This window comes from Brassica oleracea, chromosome C4, assembly GCF_000695525.1.
Source record: "Brassica oleracea var. oleracea cultivar TO1000 chromosome C4, BOL, whole genome shotgun sequence".
Classification (NCBI taxonomy): Eukaryota; Viridiplantae; Streptophyta; class Magnoliopsida; order Brassicales; family Brassicaceae; genus Brassica; species Brassica oleracea.
The window spans coordinates 52,778,258-52,793,308 of NC_027751.1; the positions used below are offsets into that span (position 1 = coordinate 52,778,258).

A 15,051-nucleotide genomic window follows, 5' to 3' on the forward strand; every position below is an offset into this window, starting at 1 on the left:
GTTTTGGTTCCAGCCAAAAAAAAATTTTGTTTTACTTTTTGGTCATTCTTGATCCGGAACTTTAATACTCCTGTTAATTTATGATAAATATATTTCATATATCAATATCAATGAATACTTAATACTTTTAAAGCTGAAAAGCAGAAAGTTTCAAGATTCGGAACAAAAAAAAAATTTGCACGGAGACAGGGCGAGTGAGAGCCACGTGATGTGTAAAAGATTGGTTTTTTTTTTTTTTTTTTTTTTTTTTTTTAAACTTCAAAGAGAAATAAAAATAGCAAAGGGGATTAAAAGACGCCAGAAATTTCACGTGGGAAGTCACGTGAAGAAATGTCCACGTGTTAACCTCATAAGAGAAATAATAGAGAGACAATCTTCCCACCTTTTCACCAGCCCGCGCGTGTCTCGTTGTTTCTCTCTCACCCGGACACCAAAGCCACTGCACAATTACATTGGGTTAGAAGACTCCTCTCATTAATGTTACGATGATGATTCATAACCTTTATTCTTATGTTTTGGGCCGATTCTTAAGTTTTGGGCCTTGTCTGTTAACAGTTGTTATACATCTGTCATGTACGTGGTCGGCTCTATCCACAAAATTGGATTGATGCGAAATAAACGTATACTAATCCACTAATTTAATGGAGAGGCAATTTTTAATTATTTTAGTTGGTACAACAAAATATTTAGATGGATTAGTGATATGACTTTGTTATTTACAACGCTTTGTTTAAATTTCTTTCAAAAATACTGTTACTCTAATATTTATAATAATTATAAAAAATGATAAACAGCGAGAATAGTATTTTCAAACTTTGTTTTTCATTTGATACTGAAACACAAATGAATATATTCAACAAAACCTTACACACGAAAAAAAACACAGTACTAATATACTACTATATACTGGTCAAATTATTGTATGGGTAATTACTAAAATGATTTAAAAAAAAAACTGTTTAGCCTAAAAAAGAAAGACAGTTTTGTTTTCTTATATTACATTGTACGCAATCTGCATGTTAATTCTTAATCACAACTTTTCAAAACGTCATTAAGTTTTTGATATTATGCTAAAATAAAAATATAATTCCATAAACCCCAACCGTTGCAACCGTACGCGCCCTCTCGTGTATAAATGCAAAACAGTAACACACATTTGTGTGCATCTCTTGTCGTCCAAAAGGAGAGAGAAGTTAAAAAGAGAGAAGCCATGCCCATGCTGAATGCGAAAGCGGAATCCTATCAACCGGTGAGTATAAGAGTGAGAGAGGCCGTGCTGAACGAGCATGCGCCACGTTTTGAACCGGTGAATAGAAGCGGGAGAGAAGTCATGCCGAGTGAACATTCGGCGCCGCTTCAACCGGTAAACAGCGATGAGCATTCGTTGTTCCTTACCTTCTCAAACGGGTTTCCCCTGACGGAGATGCAAATCTTCGATTTTTTTAACTGGTAAGTAACTAAATCTAATGCCCTAATCCTCTAAATCTGTATATGTATAATCAGTTTAGGTTTGTGCAAATGCGTTGTCACTAGACCGTACCCATTGAATTAGTATTCCTGTTACATAGTGACATAGAATGTTGGATTTGTACCTTATGTCCTAACCTATGAACTAAGTCATATACACACTTATTCGCACATAGAAGAAACTTATAGATTGATATAATCTTGGTTTAGTTTGTACAAATGTTTTTTCTCATAGACATATATACTTGCATAGTTACATGTTACGTCACATCGCATTTTAAAAGTCCATATATGCATAGAAAGTTGTCTTGCTTGTCACATCTGGTGAGTCATCATATGGTAAAATGTACATACTTGTCAACCAGTTGGTTATTTTCTGTTCATATATATATGATGATGATAATGGTCAGGCGTTACGGACCCGAGGTGGAGGGAGTGATTATTCCCAGGCCAAGGGGAGGAAGGGGGCCGCCCTTGCATGGGCGAGTAGTGTTCAAGAATCCTCTCATACCCCGCATGGTTATGAGAGACCGTGAAAAGGTTTGCTTTTCTATCGATGGGCGCCCTGTTTACGCCAAAAGGTTCTTCAGCAAGAAGGTGCATACCGGAGCCACTGCGAGTACCAGCCTCCGTGATGGTGGTAGCCACCCCGGTGGCGATGAGTGATCTGGGCTTGGAACTTGGTGAACGGTTAATTTTAAAACCCTTTTGTTGCATCTATCATTGGGTTTTTAATTGAACCGAGTATGTTTCTGGGATAAACCCTTTTTATGTTTCAGCTTAATAAAAAAGAGTGAACGTTCGATTGTGTGAGAACGGATGTTGTAAACTCTTATCTCTGTTCAGAGATATCTTTAAATTATTGATAAACTATTTTGGATAATATGTTTTTTTTTCTCTTTCTTTCAAGTAATTTGGTTGAATTGTATTTGTGCATGCATCGTTTAAATCTTGACTAAGACAAATCCACTGGCTTAAATACTAATGTTAGATACTAATGTTAGATCAGAAATGCCCGTCGTTAAAAATAATATATTGTAATTTGTATGTGTAATGTGTGTTGTGTGTATAAAATTTTATATTGTATATTCTTTTGTGAGCGGACGACATTAGTATTTACGAATATTAGCTATGTGTAGAGAAAAAGCTGTGAAAACCTAAGCAGCGAAGATGTTTTTTTGCCAAAGAATTTAATTATTATTTAAGTTTTATTTTGGACTTTCGATGTATTTAATTTGTTTGACATATCTTGCCATGTATGTGTAACTAAATTTGGATACATACTATAATTAAAACATTTCAAATGTATTCCTATTAACCAAATAAATCTCACAATTTTGAAAATATGTAGGGAAAAAACTATGTTTATATATTGATTTTTTCATTACCTTTATTTTTCTCCCAGCATTTTAATTGCCTATTTTTAGAAAATGTATACATTTTTCTCATACTTTTTTCATGCAAAAAAATCACAGAATAAAATTCTGAATAGAAACGTTAAATGGAATACGTAAGAGAAGCATTTCAAAACAAATGTTTTAATTTTTATAAAAATGGAACTTAAATTCGAGTAGCTTGGCCAGATTTGCTGAAAAATGCTTTTCGATTGGAAGCCCTAAACCATTGCTTCTATATATGGTCCTTCAAAAACCACTGTAAAATATAGGCTATATTCTTTTTATACCTACGTTTTTTAGAAAAAGATGGGGCCATGTTTTGAAGCGTTTTTTTAAACCTATTTTTTTTAGGTCTTTATTAACAATAACTGAGGCCATTATAATATATTTTTTTTGCTAAACTATAAATATCATAAATGAATAGAAGTTTTTACAAAGCAAGAACTTAAAAGTTTGATCTAGATCTTGGCAAAAAAGAATTTGTCAAAAAAAAAAAATCTTGGCAAAAAAGAAAAAAAAAGAAGATGGTTTACATTTTGAACTTGGGGGACAGATTCATCTCAGCCACATAACCATGAGAGATTTAAAAGTTTTCTTTGTCTCCTAGCTGAGATGATGTTTCTTAGCTCCTTGTCAATGGCAGAGAACACAGTTTCGGCTGGAATGGAAGTCTGTTTGTGTATCAAGTTATTTCTCTGCTTCCATAGTTGGTACACAACGGTTTGGACCGCCATTTTAATATTTGCCTATTGGGCTTTATGTGTAGCCTTCTTTATGTGTAGCCTTCGACTCCATTTGGATCGAAGCTAGCATAGAAAACCTTCTTTCCAATCATATGCATACGATTATTGTCTCGGGCTGAGTAATAATTAATTGACGGTATTAGCCTATTAGGTATAAAATCAGAACCTATACATCGATACTGAATGATAACTATATTAGTTACAATGTTACTTTTTATACGGTTTGGAAAATCGTGAACTATACGGTCATGTACGGGTTATTGGATTATTCTGGGAGAAGTAGTTTATCATGACTCGAATCTACTACACAAATCTCTCAGAATGTGACAAAATGCTGTAGTATTTCTAAAAATGTATCCTTTATACCTGTCGTAATATTGCTGAAGGACACGACATTGATTATTTATATTTTTGATTTCATTTGACTGTATACAAGTATTAATTTTCCAGGTGTAAAGAACAACAAAAGTTACAATCGCGTGCATACAAACAAAAATTAAAATGAATATATGATAACAAAAGTAAAGGAGCAGAAATTTCAAAAATTATTCTGGGGGTAGAAAAATAGGAGAGGAGAAAAGTGGATCATTATCAGATTTTCTCTTCAATAATGCAATTTAATATGATAAAGACAATATGTAGAACCTCCACAAATTCAATATATAAAAATGATATATGTAGATCTGTCTCTCTCTTAATTTCCTTCTTCCTATATGTTATACTTTTCCCTTGCATGATTGGATTTGTTTATAGATTATCACAGATATATGTTTCTCATGTAAACGCAGGTACTGATTTTTAGTGGAATACGAATAGAAATTACTTTACATGTTTTTTTCTAAGAGTTGATTACATAAAAGGACACATTTTATCTTTGTTTCACATACAAAGACACATTCCACTTGTGAAACATTTTTTTGTAGGACCAAAGGGTTGGTTTGTCAAAATTACCCTTGTAAAAAACGGTGGTATTTTACTGGAAAGAACAAATTAGTTTTTTTTTTTGTCTTTGTTTCCAATTGAATAACTTTTGTTGCATTTATGTTTTAGGAAAAATGACTTTAGTTTCTACCGTTAGATTAAAAAATTACTATTAAATCGAATGGATGAAGCTTTCCACCTTTGGATTAAAATGATTACTATTAAATCGCATGGATGAGGTTGAATCTTGGAGAGTAGGTCAATTTGACAAAGACGTGACTTAATGGTTGTGTTCGGTGTGGGGTGCAAAATTGCCCTTGTGGATGGTTGAGTTGTGGTCGGGTGAGTTGTGTTCGAGTGATTTGTGTACGGGCGATGCTTGGACGAGTGGTCTGTGGACAGGTGATGTATGGACGGGTGATATTTGGACAAATGATGTGTGGACGAGTGAGGAACCAGCAGTGGGGTTTTGGCCACTCACGTTTTGAACTGGTTCACAATAGCATTCCTCACTCACCATCACCACTAGCAAAAGCATGAACATATGGCTAGAAATTATTTTGTGGGCAGTATACGTAAAAAGTGGATGAATTTTGTTGATTAGAGATATATAGATAATAGAAATGCATATAAATTCAAATTAGAGATATAAATCAGAGTTTTTTGTTTTAATAATATCTTGGTTTTTGTGGACATAATCTTGGAAGCAAAATGTTGTGGACAACATCTAATTAACAAAAAAATGTGGACGTGGACAAGTGAAAACTTGTAAAGAAAGTGTTGTAAGATTTGTATACAAGATTTGTATACAAGATTTGTAAAACCTGGTAGCTTATCACAATGATAGAAATGTGATAGAGATTATTTTAATTTTTATTATTTTAAAACTATTTTTACCATTCTTTATTATTTTGTTTCTAATATCTAAAAACATAGATAATACAGTATATAAAACATGCATATATATATTTTTTCTTTCTTGATGTTTTATAAAAAAAAAATTATTAGATATTTGTATGGACGTAAATAGTGTGGATATGAATTTTGTTGATAAGAGAATTGTTGTTAGGGGTTAAAGCGTATAATTAAAAAGTATGGGACGAAATCAAGAGAATCTATAAGTAAATTAAAGAATGTTGGGGTCGAATTGCGTATATCCAAAACCTAAAGGACCAGATGTGTAAAATAGAGGAACTTAACCATTGTTGGTTCACGAGGTTTCTCTGCAACGGAACCAACGACAAAGGCTCCGCCCAGCCGCCACGGCGGATTCAAAGCATGACGGCCACCGCGAGCTACTGTTACGACGATAGGAGGTCAGAGTGTCGTTATACTCGAGGAAAACATATGGATCCTCAACCATTTTATGTCTTTCAATTTCTGGAATCCAACCACTGAATCAAAATAACACAAAAATAACTTTCAGAAAATCGAAACAGAGGAATAGAATTGAATCGGAAAAAAGGCAATAACCAGTGACCTCGAGGATCTGGCCTTGAATACCCAACATCTTTTCTGGTAAATTGGACTGAACAAATCCCATTGTAGTTTCATTGGAGGAAAAAGGAAGGAGAAAGAGGAAAGACATTCCAAAATTATATAAACTCTTCGATTGTGAAATTGGATGAACGATGTTGTTTGTAGCGAATCATCGTTTGGTTGTTTGGGTCTTATGACGGTTTAGGGGAGAAAGAGATTCAGAAGACTTAATAATAATCAAGATTGTCTCGCTCTCTTATTTTTTTTTCTTTACACAAAAAAGAAACAAACTTTTAGAGTTAAAGGGTAGTACAAACTTTAAGCAACTGAAAAGTGTATCTCATGTTGTAAATGTCTTAAAGTGTAATTGAAATAATGAAATGTGTCTGTAAGCGTAAAAAATTCTTTTTCTAAAGGGCTTTGCAGTCACAATGCGATGTATTTATTATAACCGTGTCACTATTATATGTATATATAAATGATATACAGACTGACCAAAAGCAAGATTTTAGAATCTGATTTGGTGTGGCCCAAGAGATGTTACCACTCAACGAACGTCCACGATACCAAAAAAATACTATGATAGATACATCATACACTCAGGGGGAGAATATACATATATCATACATGCATCCTTGTAACGAAATACAAAAAAAATAACACTCTTATACATATATATGTTTAGATTTTTTTTTTTAGGTGTAAATATTAAGATTATACCAATTTTTTTAGTTTTACATAGTATGTGGAAAACCACTTATTACAACAAAAAAGAGAGTAAAATTAACTATAAGGAGAGATGAAACAAAAATAAAACTTAAGTAGAGAAGGAGAAGGAGAAGAAGAAGACGCTGAAGGAAAAGACAAAAGCCACACATTGCCCGATCGATCACCCGGAAAAAGGCAGGAGGAGTCATCGAAGTACCACAGAAAATCCTTGCGTTGCGCTCACGCCAAAGATTGTAAACAATAACCTGTAGAAGAAGCTTCATCACTTTCATGGTAGAAACCATGAGAGGACCATGTAATCGCTGGCACCAAGCTACATCAGTTTAGAGGTCCGGTGGAGGTGATGTCATAAACCTGCCACAAAAATGCAACCACACACCAGAAGCAAACGACATTCAAAAAATAAATGGCTGTGGGATTCCACTCCACCATTACATAAGACGCAACAGTTTGGGACTGTCAAACCCCATGGTATCAACCGATCACGAGTAGGCAGCCTCTCAAGCATAGCTAGCCAAGTGATGAAGGTACATCTCGGAACTTCTTCCTTAAACCAAACTGTAGAGTGCCATGTGACTTCAGGAGACGGGACACTTAGTAACTCCCAGGTAATTTTAGAGGAGAATTTGTTCGTAAAACCACCTGTTGGACCTCTTCTCCAAAGGAAGATATCCTTGCCATTATTATCAGTTGGAGGGGTTAGTGTTGATAATATTATCTGCAGTGTCTCTGCGAAGTCAGACCTAGCAGGAGGTAAATACCAGTGTCCATTTTGGACAGCATCCGCCACTGAAGCATTAAGTGGAATTCTCAGCTGTCTTGGATCTGTAGAACCAAAGAGAGAGAACAAAGGACCAATGTCTGTCCAATAATCAAACCAAAAGGAAGCTGTACGTCCATCGCCAATACCGCAGCGAAGATAATCACTCAAAGAGTCCCTGAGTTGAAGCATAGACCTGACCGTCCGGGAGAAGCGGGAAAAGTCAGTTACCAGCCAGAAATTCTTGTCTCAGAATCTATTATGCTTTAGCCAAGGCACCCACAACGAGCCTGCAGCTGAGAAGAACAACCAAATTCTCTTTAGCCGAAAGACCATCTCAAACTCCTCCAACTTGCGGATCCCTAACCCACCTTCTTTCTTAGATTCTTGCTCCAACTGCTGTTGTGGTCTTATTCTTCCATAGAAAAGCCGAGCACAGTGAATCTACTTTAGCATAGAACCTCTTAGGCATGACATAAACCGAACTCCAGAAGTTAACCATGTCGTAGATAACAGAGTAAACCATCTTGATTTTCCCTGCATAAGACAATGTTTTAACTGTCCAGGAGTGGAGCTTTGAGGTAATACGCTCTAAGAAAGGTTGCAGAGTAGCCCAAGAGATCTTATTTGGACTTAGAGGCAAGCCCAAATATCTTGTTGGGAACGCACCACGCTTGATACCAGCCAAGTCACTGAGCACCGTAGCTTGCAACTCTGAATATCCACCATAGAATATTTCAGATTTTGTATCATTCATATCCATACCCGACCAGCTTTTAAAATTAGACATTACACTCTTGATGCCATCAGTAGAGAAGTGAGAACCATCTGAGAAGAATAGTAAAGCATCAACAAACAATGAGTCAATCTTGGCGTAGCGCAGAGCGGGTGAAGCCTATAAGCACCAGCCATTTCAGCCTTATTGAGCAACCTTGATAACACTTCCATGAGCATATATGTTTAGATTATTATTAGTATCATGTATCTAGCTGACAAAGTTTTCTTATCGATGGAGCGATTTATTTAAAGAAGATGGAGTACACAATTAATTTATAGTCATTATATTGAAGATCTAAAATGAACCATAGCAAATATTATTGGTTGTTACTCAATACTCCCTCCGTTTTAAAAAGATACATATTTTAGATTTTTTACACATATTAAAAATACACATTAAAACTTGATTGTAAATGCATTGTTTTTTTGTAAATAACAAATTTTCATAACTTTTATCCAATAGAAATCCGATAAATATCATTAATTTTTTTAAAATTTACAATTTTTTATTAAATAATATATTGAAATAGTAAAAAATGTATCTTTTTTGAAACAATTTTTTTTTCTAGAATGCGAATTTTTGTGAAACGGAAGGAGTACAAAATAAATAAAAAGCTGGATCTACGCGAAAGTAGCACATCTCTCATGACTCTTACCCATCGGCCATATGAAAAAATCGATTTATTTTAATTCTATTTACTATTAATAATAATGTGATACTTCTTTTATGGGGTAACAGAGAATTGAATGAACAAAATAGTTAGAGGGAACATCGTATTTAAGTTTCTCAACCGCTCTCTTGCCTTTTTAATATGTATACATGCATTATTTTGTATTGTTATACATGTGTACGTACGTAGCTATAATGTATAAACTGCAACATACTCTATATAAATGCAGAGTTTTAAAAATGGCATTGAGTTTCTATACTAATAAATAGAAAACCTTTTTATTTTCATGAAATAGAAGTAACTGACTTCTATTTCTTTACATTCACAAAAATTTATACCCCCCCCCACCCCCACAACTTTTATTGCAAATGATGAAAACTTCGGTTTGATTTTTTTCCTTTACAAAGACCGCCATGCAATGTTCAATAATTTTATAACTTATGCACATCTAAATCAGAAAAATCTATAAAATATAAACAATTTTTCTCTGTTTTTGACAAAAGATATCTGTCCCAAAAAAAACAATTCTCTTTCCTTTGCTATTTTATTTTGATACAATAAAAATTAGTGGCATGTGCGCCATGTGTGCTCGTTGACTTATATAAAATAGTACATCTCGCATCAATCATCGTATATCGCTCGTTGATTTTCCAACAATATCTGCTCTCTCTTTCTTAGGCTTCAGACCTATTTTGTTTTTCTTATTATACCATTTTAAAAAATAAAACTGTGTATAAAATCACAGTTATGACACTTTAAACTACTTTTCCTCCATGAGCATCCGTGCCATCGCCGGAGCACTCCTGCTTCAGTAATTTAGTTTCCCTCCGCCTTGTTTCTGAAGTGCCATCAACGGACGCCTTGTCGGAGCTCTGATACCGCAACTGACCTTCTCGGTGGTCGGCTTTTGGAGTGAAGACTCGCTCGTTTGGAGAGCCTCGGGGGAGGCGGAGTTCTTGTCGGTTCGGACTGTGTTTCTCCGGGCGATGGAGGCTTCTCTAGATTCATCGACGCCGGTCTGTTTGCGGTGGGTGGAGGCTAGCTATCTCAGATCCACCGACGCTGCTCTAGCTTCCGGGAAGGGAGACTTCTTCAGCTCCTTCTTTGCCGACTTATGAATGACGGAGTGAGGAGGCTCACAAAGATCCCCGCCGTCGTGTTGAAACCCTAATTTTCTGGGATGTGGTTATTGGGTTCGAGGTATTTAAAGTGTGGTGGGTTTCGTGTTGTTCGAGTTTGAGTTTGTGGGTACTCGAGGACGAGATTTCTGGCGACGGTGACGATAGTTAAGACGAGATAGCGGTGGTTCGCGGCGCGCCTATCTAGGGTTTCTGGTGATTCAGAGTCGGAGAAGACCTCGTTAGAACGACGATCTCTCCGGCGTGAAGACAGAGCGACCGTGAAGAGCTATGGTGACGCGGAGGCTCTGCAGTATCAGAGCTCCGGTGAAAAGTGTTTGTCGGTGGCTGGGTTCGGCGGTTGTGCGGTAAGGCGGAGATCGAGTTGAGGCGGACGACGCGTGGCGTGCAGACTCTCCAGATGTTTACACGTGTCCAGCCTGTCTCCTTGATGGTCCTCTAGGGCAAACTGTCCGATTGCTTGTATTTGGGTCGGTTGGGCCGTTTATTTTATTTTGGGCATCGGCTTTTGTTGTAAGTTGCCTCTCGTGCTAGTGGGATTTTTGTTTGTGGGCTTTGGCCCTTTTAATCAATAAAAACAATTTGGGAAAAAAAATCACAGTTATGATGCATCAAGCTCAATCACAGTTATAGGTATCCATAAAATCAAACTGGACTATTATAAAACAAATCAGAACCGCGTAATGCAGCTTAGTCTGACTAATGGGGTCAAATTCCTCAATCAACTGAACAAATTCTAAACTGAACAATAGCCACACGTTCCTGAAGTTAACACTAGTTCAATTTATTTCATAAATAAAACTACTCTATGAGTATACATATAATACGTGTGCATAATGTCGTTCATTACTAAATGAATTCTTATATAAGCACAGTTGAGAAAAATATTTAAAACTTCAGTATAGTATTTATCTATTTATTGTGGTGGACAATGACAATATAATAAAATATAAAACAATGTAGTTTCTTAATTAATTATGATGGTACCGAATCGAATATGACGTATCGAACAATGTTACGTAGATATATACAAATACAATGATATTTGATTAGGTACGTGGGCGTTTATGTTTAATCAAAATTTAATACCGTGACCCATTCGTATTAAAATATACTATATGACGTGACCCATTCGCATTACAGCCATCTTAGTTATTAAATTAAACGAAAAAAAATAGCTCGATATCCTTATAATCGTTGAAGATTGGTTATTTCGGTTTATATTTCTTATGGTTGAATCAATACATTGGATTCTAAACCTAAGAATATTTTTAGATCTAAATTGGAATAAAACCAGTATGATACAACAAAGGGATCTGATATTCAAAGTGCGGCAAAGATTACAAGTTCACAGGAAACTATGTCATCATTTTAGTTATTTATTTGTTGTTTCTCGTTGTTGTATATGTATTTATGTAATTTGATTAAAATTTAAGTAATAAATTAATTTCAGCTGTAAAAAAATAAAAATAAAATTGGGTCGATGATGCCTTTATATCAATGAAATGTGAATCTCGTGATTATTTGTTTATTACCACCGATTGTACTCTAACTATTTACGGCACGTGAAATAGGATGCGTCGAGGCTAAATTAATATGAATATAGTTTGTTTATTGGGACATGAGTAACTGTCGTAATTAGTAGTATATTCATGTGCGTCTTAGATTCACCCACGGAGGCGGTAACGGATGAACCGTTTCTGTTCGTTTGGCCACCAGTGAGATAGACGGTTAGAATAAACGGTGTCTGGAAACGACTGGAAAAAGCGTTACCACCTTTAGAAACAATTGGAACAAACGTTTTGCGGTAACGTAGTGATTATGAGTTATTTTTAACCAGAGACTGTAAACTGATGTACCAATTGTTACATTTTTGATTAAAAGAGGAGACGGTCTTCTAATGATACTGCCATATAACATATAGGTCTTTTGCACTAACAAACGGATTAAGATTTATTTTTTTTCAAACAAAAAAGAAGTTAGTTTAGTCAAATTCTAAAATGTTACATTATGAAACTGCAATCAATTAACACTACCGAAAGAAAACATGCTTAAATAATTTATTGTCTGTCTATGGAATTGTCAAAATAACATTTTGTATGGCTTACATCCGAGTATCGACATAGCTCGTACTTTCTCACGTTTTTTTCTTTTAATTGTACTCCGTTTTTTTTTTTAATGTCAAGTATCTATTTCTTAATTTTTCAAATAAAATATACTAAAGAAGAAAAAACGAAACTCTATGACACTTTCTTTTAAAAAAAAAAACGAAACTCTATGAGAAAGAATATATAGATGCTAAATTATACATTATATATGACGTCAAACTAAGTACCCCGATTTTATTTGGAAGAAATAAAAGTGGTAGATGGGCAATTCATATGTCAATAGGTGACACACATGCACGAGGGTCGGGCCATATTAGACGAATGCATATTATATATTATATATTTAGAATCGGTTAAAACAAATTATATATTATATTCTTTTTCTTCAATAAATACATGTCTTGTTAAAAAATAAAGACATATTTTCTGGTTAGAACTTAGAAGAATGCACATATGAATTTTTTTACAAAAAAAAAAGAATGCACATATGAAATAGTTAAAAAAAAAAAGAATACACACACACGAAACCATCTTGTTTCTATTCATGTTTACGTGGATCAAAACTGGCCAGCTAAAACGGTGAAACTCAAATATCTTCTTTTTTTGTTCCTGGACCCGATTCCATCCTCCATAATTCATATATTATAGCCAAAAACCATTATATAGTATATATTATTTTACTGTGTTAAAAAAAGTATATTTTATTTTACTTTCTATTATTTTTTAGTAATATGAAAAAGCCAAAAAAAGAGAGATTGTGAACGAATATTAATACAAGCCCACTTCACATCTATTTTTGTGCAACCCTCTTTTCTAAAGCTAGCTTCTCTCTAACAATGGAAACACATCTCAACATAGAGAAGAGTGCTTCTCAAGTTACCTTAACCTCCTCCGCTATCTTCGCCGTATCATCTTCCTCCTCCTCCTCTTCCACCGCCTCATTGTCCTCACCTACAACATCTTCCTCTTCTTCATCAATAACTTTGAATTTCTCTGAGGATACCAACTCTAAAAGAAAAGCATCTCGAAGATCATTACCCGTTCTAGAAGATGATGAAAACGTCGTGAAACAGCGAAAGACCAGCGGCGGAGATAAGCATCCGACGTATAGAGGAGTGCGGATGAGGAGTTGGGGCAAATGGGTGTCTGAGATCAGAGAGCCGAGGAAGAAATCAAGAATCTGGCTCGGAACTTATCCAACGGCTGATATGGCTGCTCGAGCTCATGATGTGGCGGCTTTAGCCATTAAAGGTACAGCGGCTTATCTTAATTTTCCTGAATTATCCGGCGAGCTTCCTCGTCCGGTCACGAACTCTCCTAAAGATATTCAAGCCGCTGCCACAGCCGCCGCCGTAAATTGGCAAGACTCCGATGTAGCTGCATTAGAAGAAGCCGAACCGAGTCGAGAAGTGATGGCTCAGTCTTTGTCAGGTAGTGTGGTGTTTTCTTCGGACATTACAACTCGAGAGATGTCGGAAACTTCGTGTGCGGACAAAGAGAGCGACGAAGAGAAGTTGTTTGATTTGCCGGATTTGTTTAATGATGAGATGATGATACGAGACGATGCGTTTTGTTATTACTCGTCCACATGGCAGCTTTGTGGAGCTGATGTTGATGAGCCGAGTTACTTTTTCAATGACCTAAATCACACTCCAGCTCACTCTTTAACACCTAATTAATTTATCCTGCTTTTTCATTTCACTATTTACGTTTGTTTTTCTTGTTTATTTTTTTCTTTCAAATTGAGTATCAGTGATTTTTTTTTTGGTAAAGAAATGGGTTCATTTTGATTTGTTTAGCAAAATGTGTTTGATGAATATTTTTGTAATATAAATGTGGTGAGAACATATTCTGAATAAACACTACAAGAAAACAGGGGGATTCTAATGGCCGAAATCGTCGGAAATTCGTCGGAATTGGTCTATTCCGACGAATTTCCGACGAACCCGTCCGTCGGTATCGTTTCGTCGGAAAAAAAAAATTCGTCGGACTTTCGTCAGAAATTCCGACGACTTTCTGACGAATACCGAGAAACGTCATTCTGACGAACTTCCGACGATATTACGATGCGGCTACACGAGACCAGAGTTCATCGGAAAACTACAATTCCGACGAACGTGGTTCCTCGGTTTATTCCGACGAACTTTGGGCGTCGGAATTTACCGACGGACATCGGTCGTCGGAATATACCGACGAACCATGTTCGTCGGTATATTCCGACGGAAATGAGTTTGTCGGTAAATTCCGACGGATATATGTCCGTCGGCATATTCCGACGACCGTTGTCCGTCGGTATATACCCTTTTTTTTTACAAATTAATTTTGCATTTTTATATATTTTTTGATATTAATAAATTTAAAAAATTGGAAATTTAAAACTAATAATATTATAAAATTTAAATTCATAAAAACCGAAATAGGAAAAAAACATTCATAAAGTTTAAAATTCATACAAACCGAAATAGAAAAAAAAAACATTCCGAAAGTTTTATAAAGCCGAAATAAACTAAGAAGAACTCGAAGACATCAAACGATCTAGCTTCTGCATAATCTCGGTGTTGAACTTCTTCTGGGATGCCAACTCAGCAAGGATAGTGGCATTCTCCGAACGGATAGTGGCATTCTCCGAAAGGATAGTGGTGTTCTGCTCCTCCAATGCCCCAATCCGTTCATCTTTGTCATGTAGCTCCTCGAGAATCATGGGATCGGCATACGGAGCTTGCGAAGAAGATGCCGGATACGAAGAAGCACGACGGGCCAACCCAACTAAACGGCCTCCTTTCCTTTTAGGAACCGCCTACAAAAATATTTAAAGTAAGTAAATATGAACAAGTAAGTAATCGACATTATAAAAAAAAAA

General features: G+C 35.6%; 2 protein-coding genes across 2 annotated transcripts; both read left to right on the forward strand.

Annotated features, from left to right (window-relative positions):
- The first annotated feature begins 1,181 nt into the window (after nucleotides 1-1,181).
- Nucleotides 1,182-2,280, forward strand: LOC106341338. Its single transcript, XM_013780122.1, has 2 exons — nucleotides 1,182-1,449; nucleotides 1,878-2,280. Exons 1-2 carry the CDS (start codon nucleotides 1,211-1,213, stop codon nucleotides 2,131-2,133), a joined length of 495 nt encoding a protein of 164 aa, XP_013635576.1. The 5' UTR covers nucleotides 1,182-1,210; the 3' UTR covers nucleotides 2,134-2,280.
- Nucleotides 2,281-12,974: 10,694 nt separating this feature from the next.
- On the forward strand, nucleotides 12,975-14,024 carry LOC106340117 (ethylene-responsive transcription factor ERF034-like). Its single transcript, XM_013778979.1, has one exon. The coding sequence runs from the start codon at nucleotides 13,028-13,030 to the stop codon at nucleotides 13,868-13,870; it is 843 nt and encodes a 280-aa protein (XP_013634433.1). The 5' UTR covers nucleotides 12,975-13,027; the 3' UTR covers nucleotides 13,871-14,024.
- Nucleotides 14,025-15,051: the final 1,027 nt, after the last annotated feature.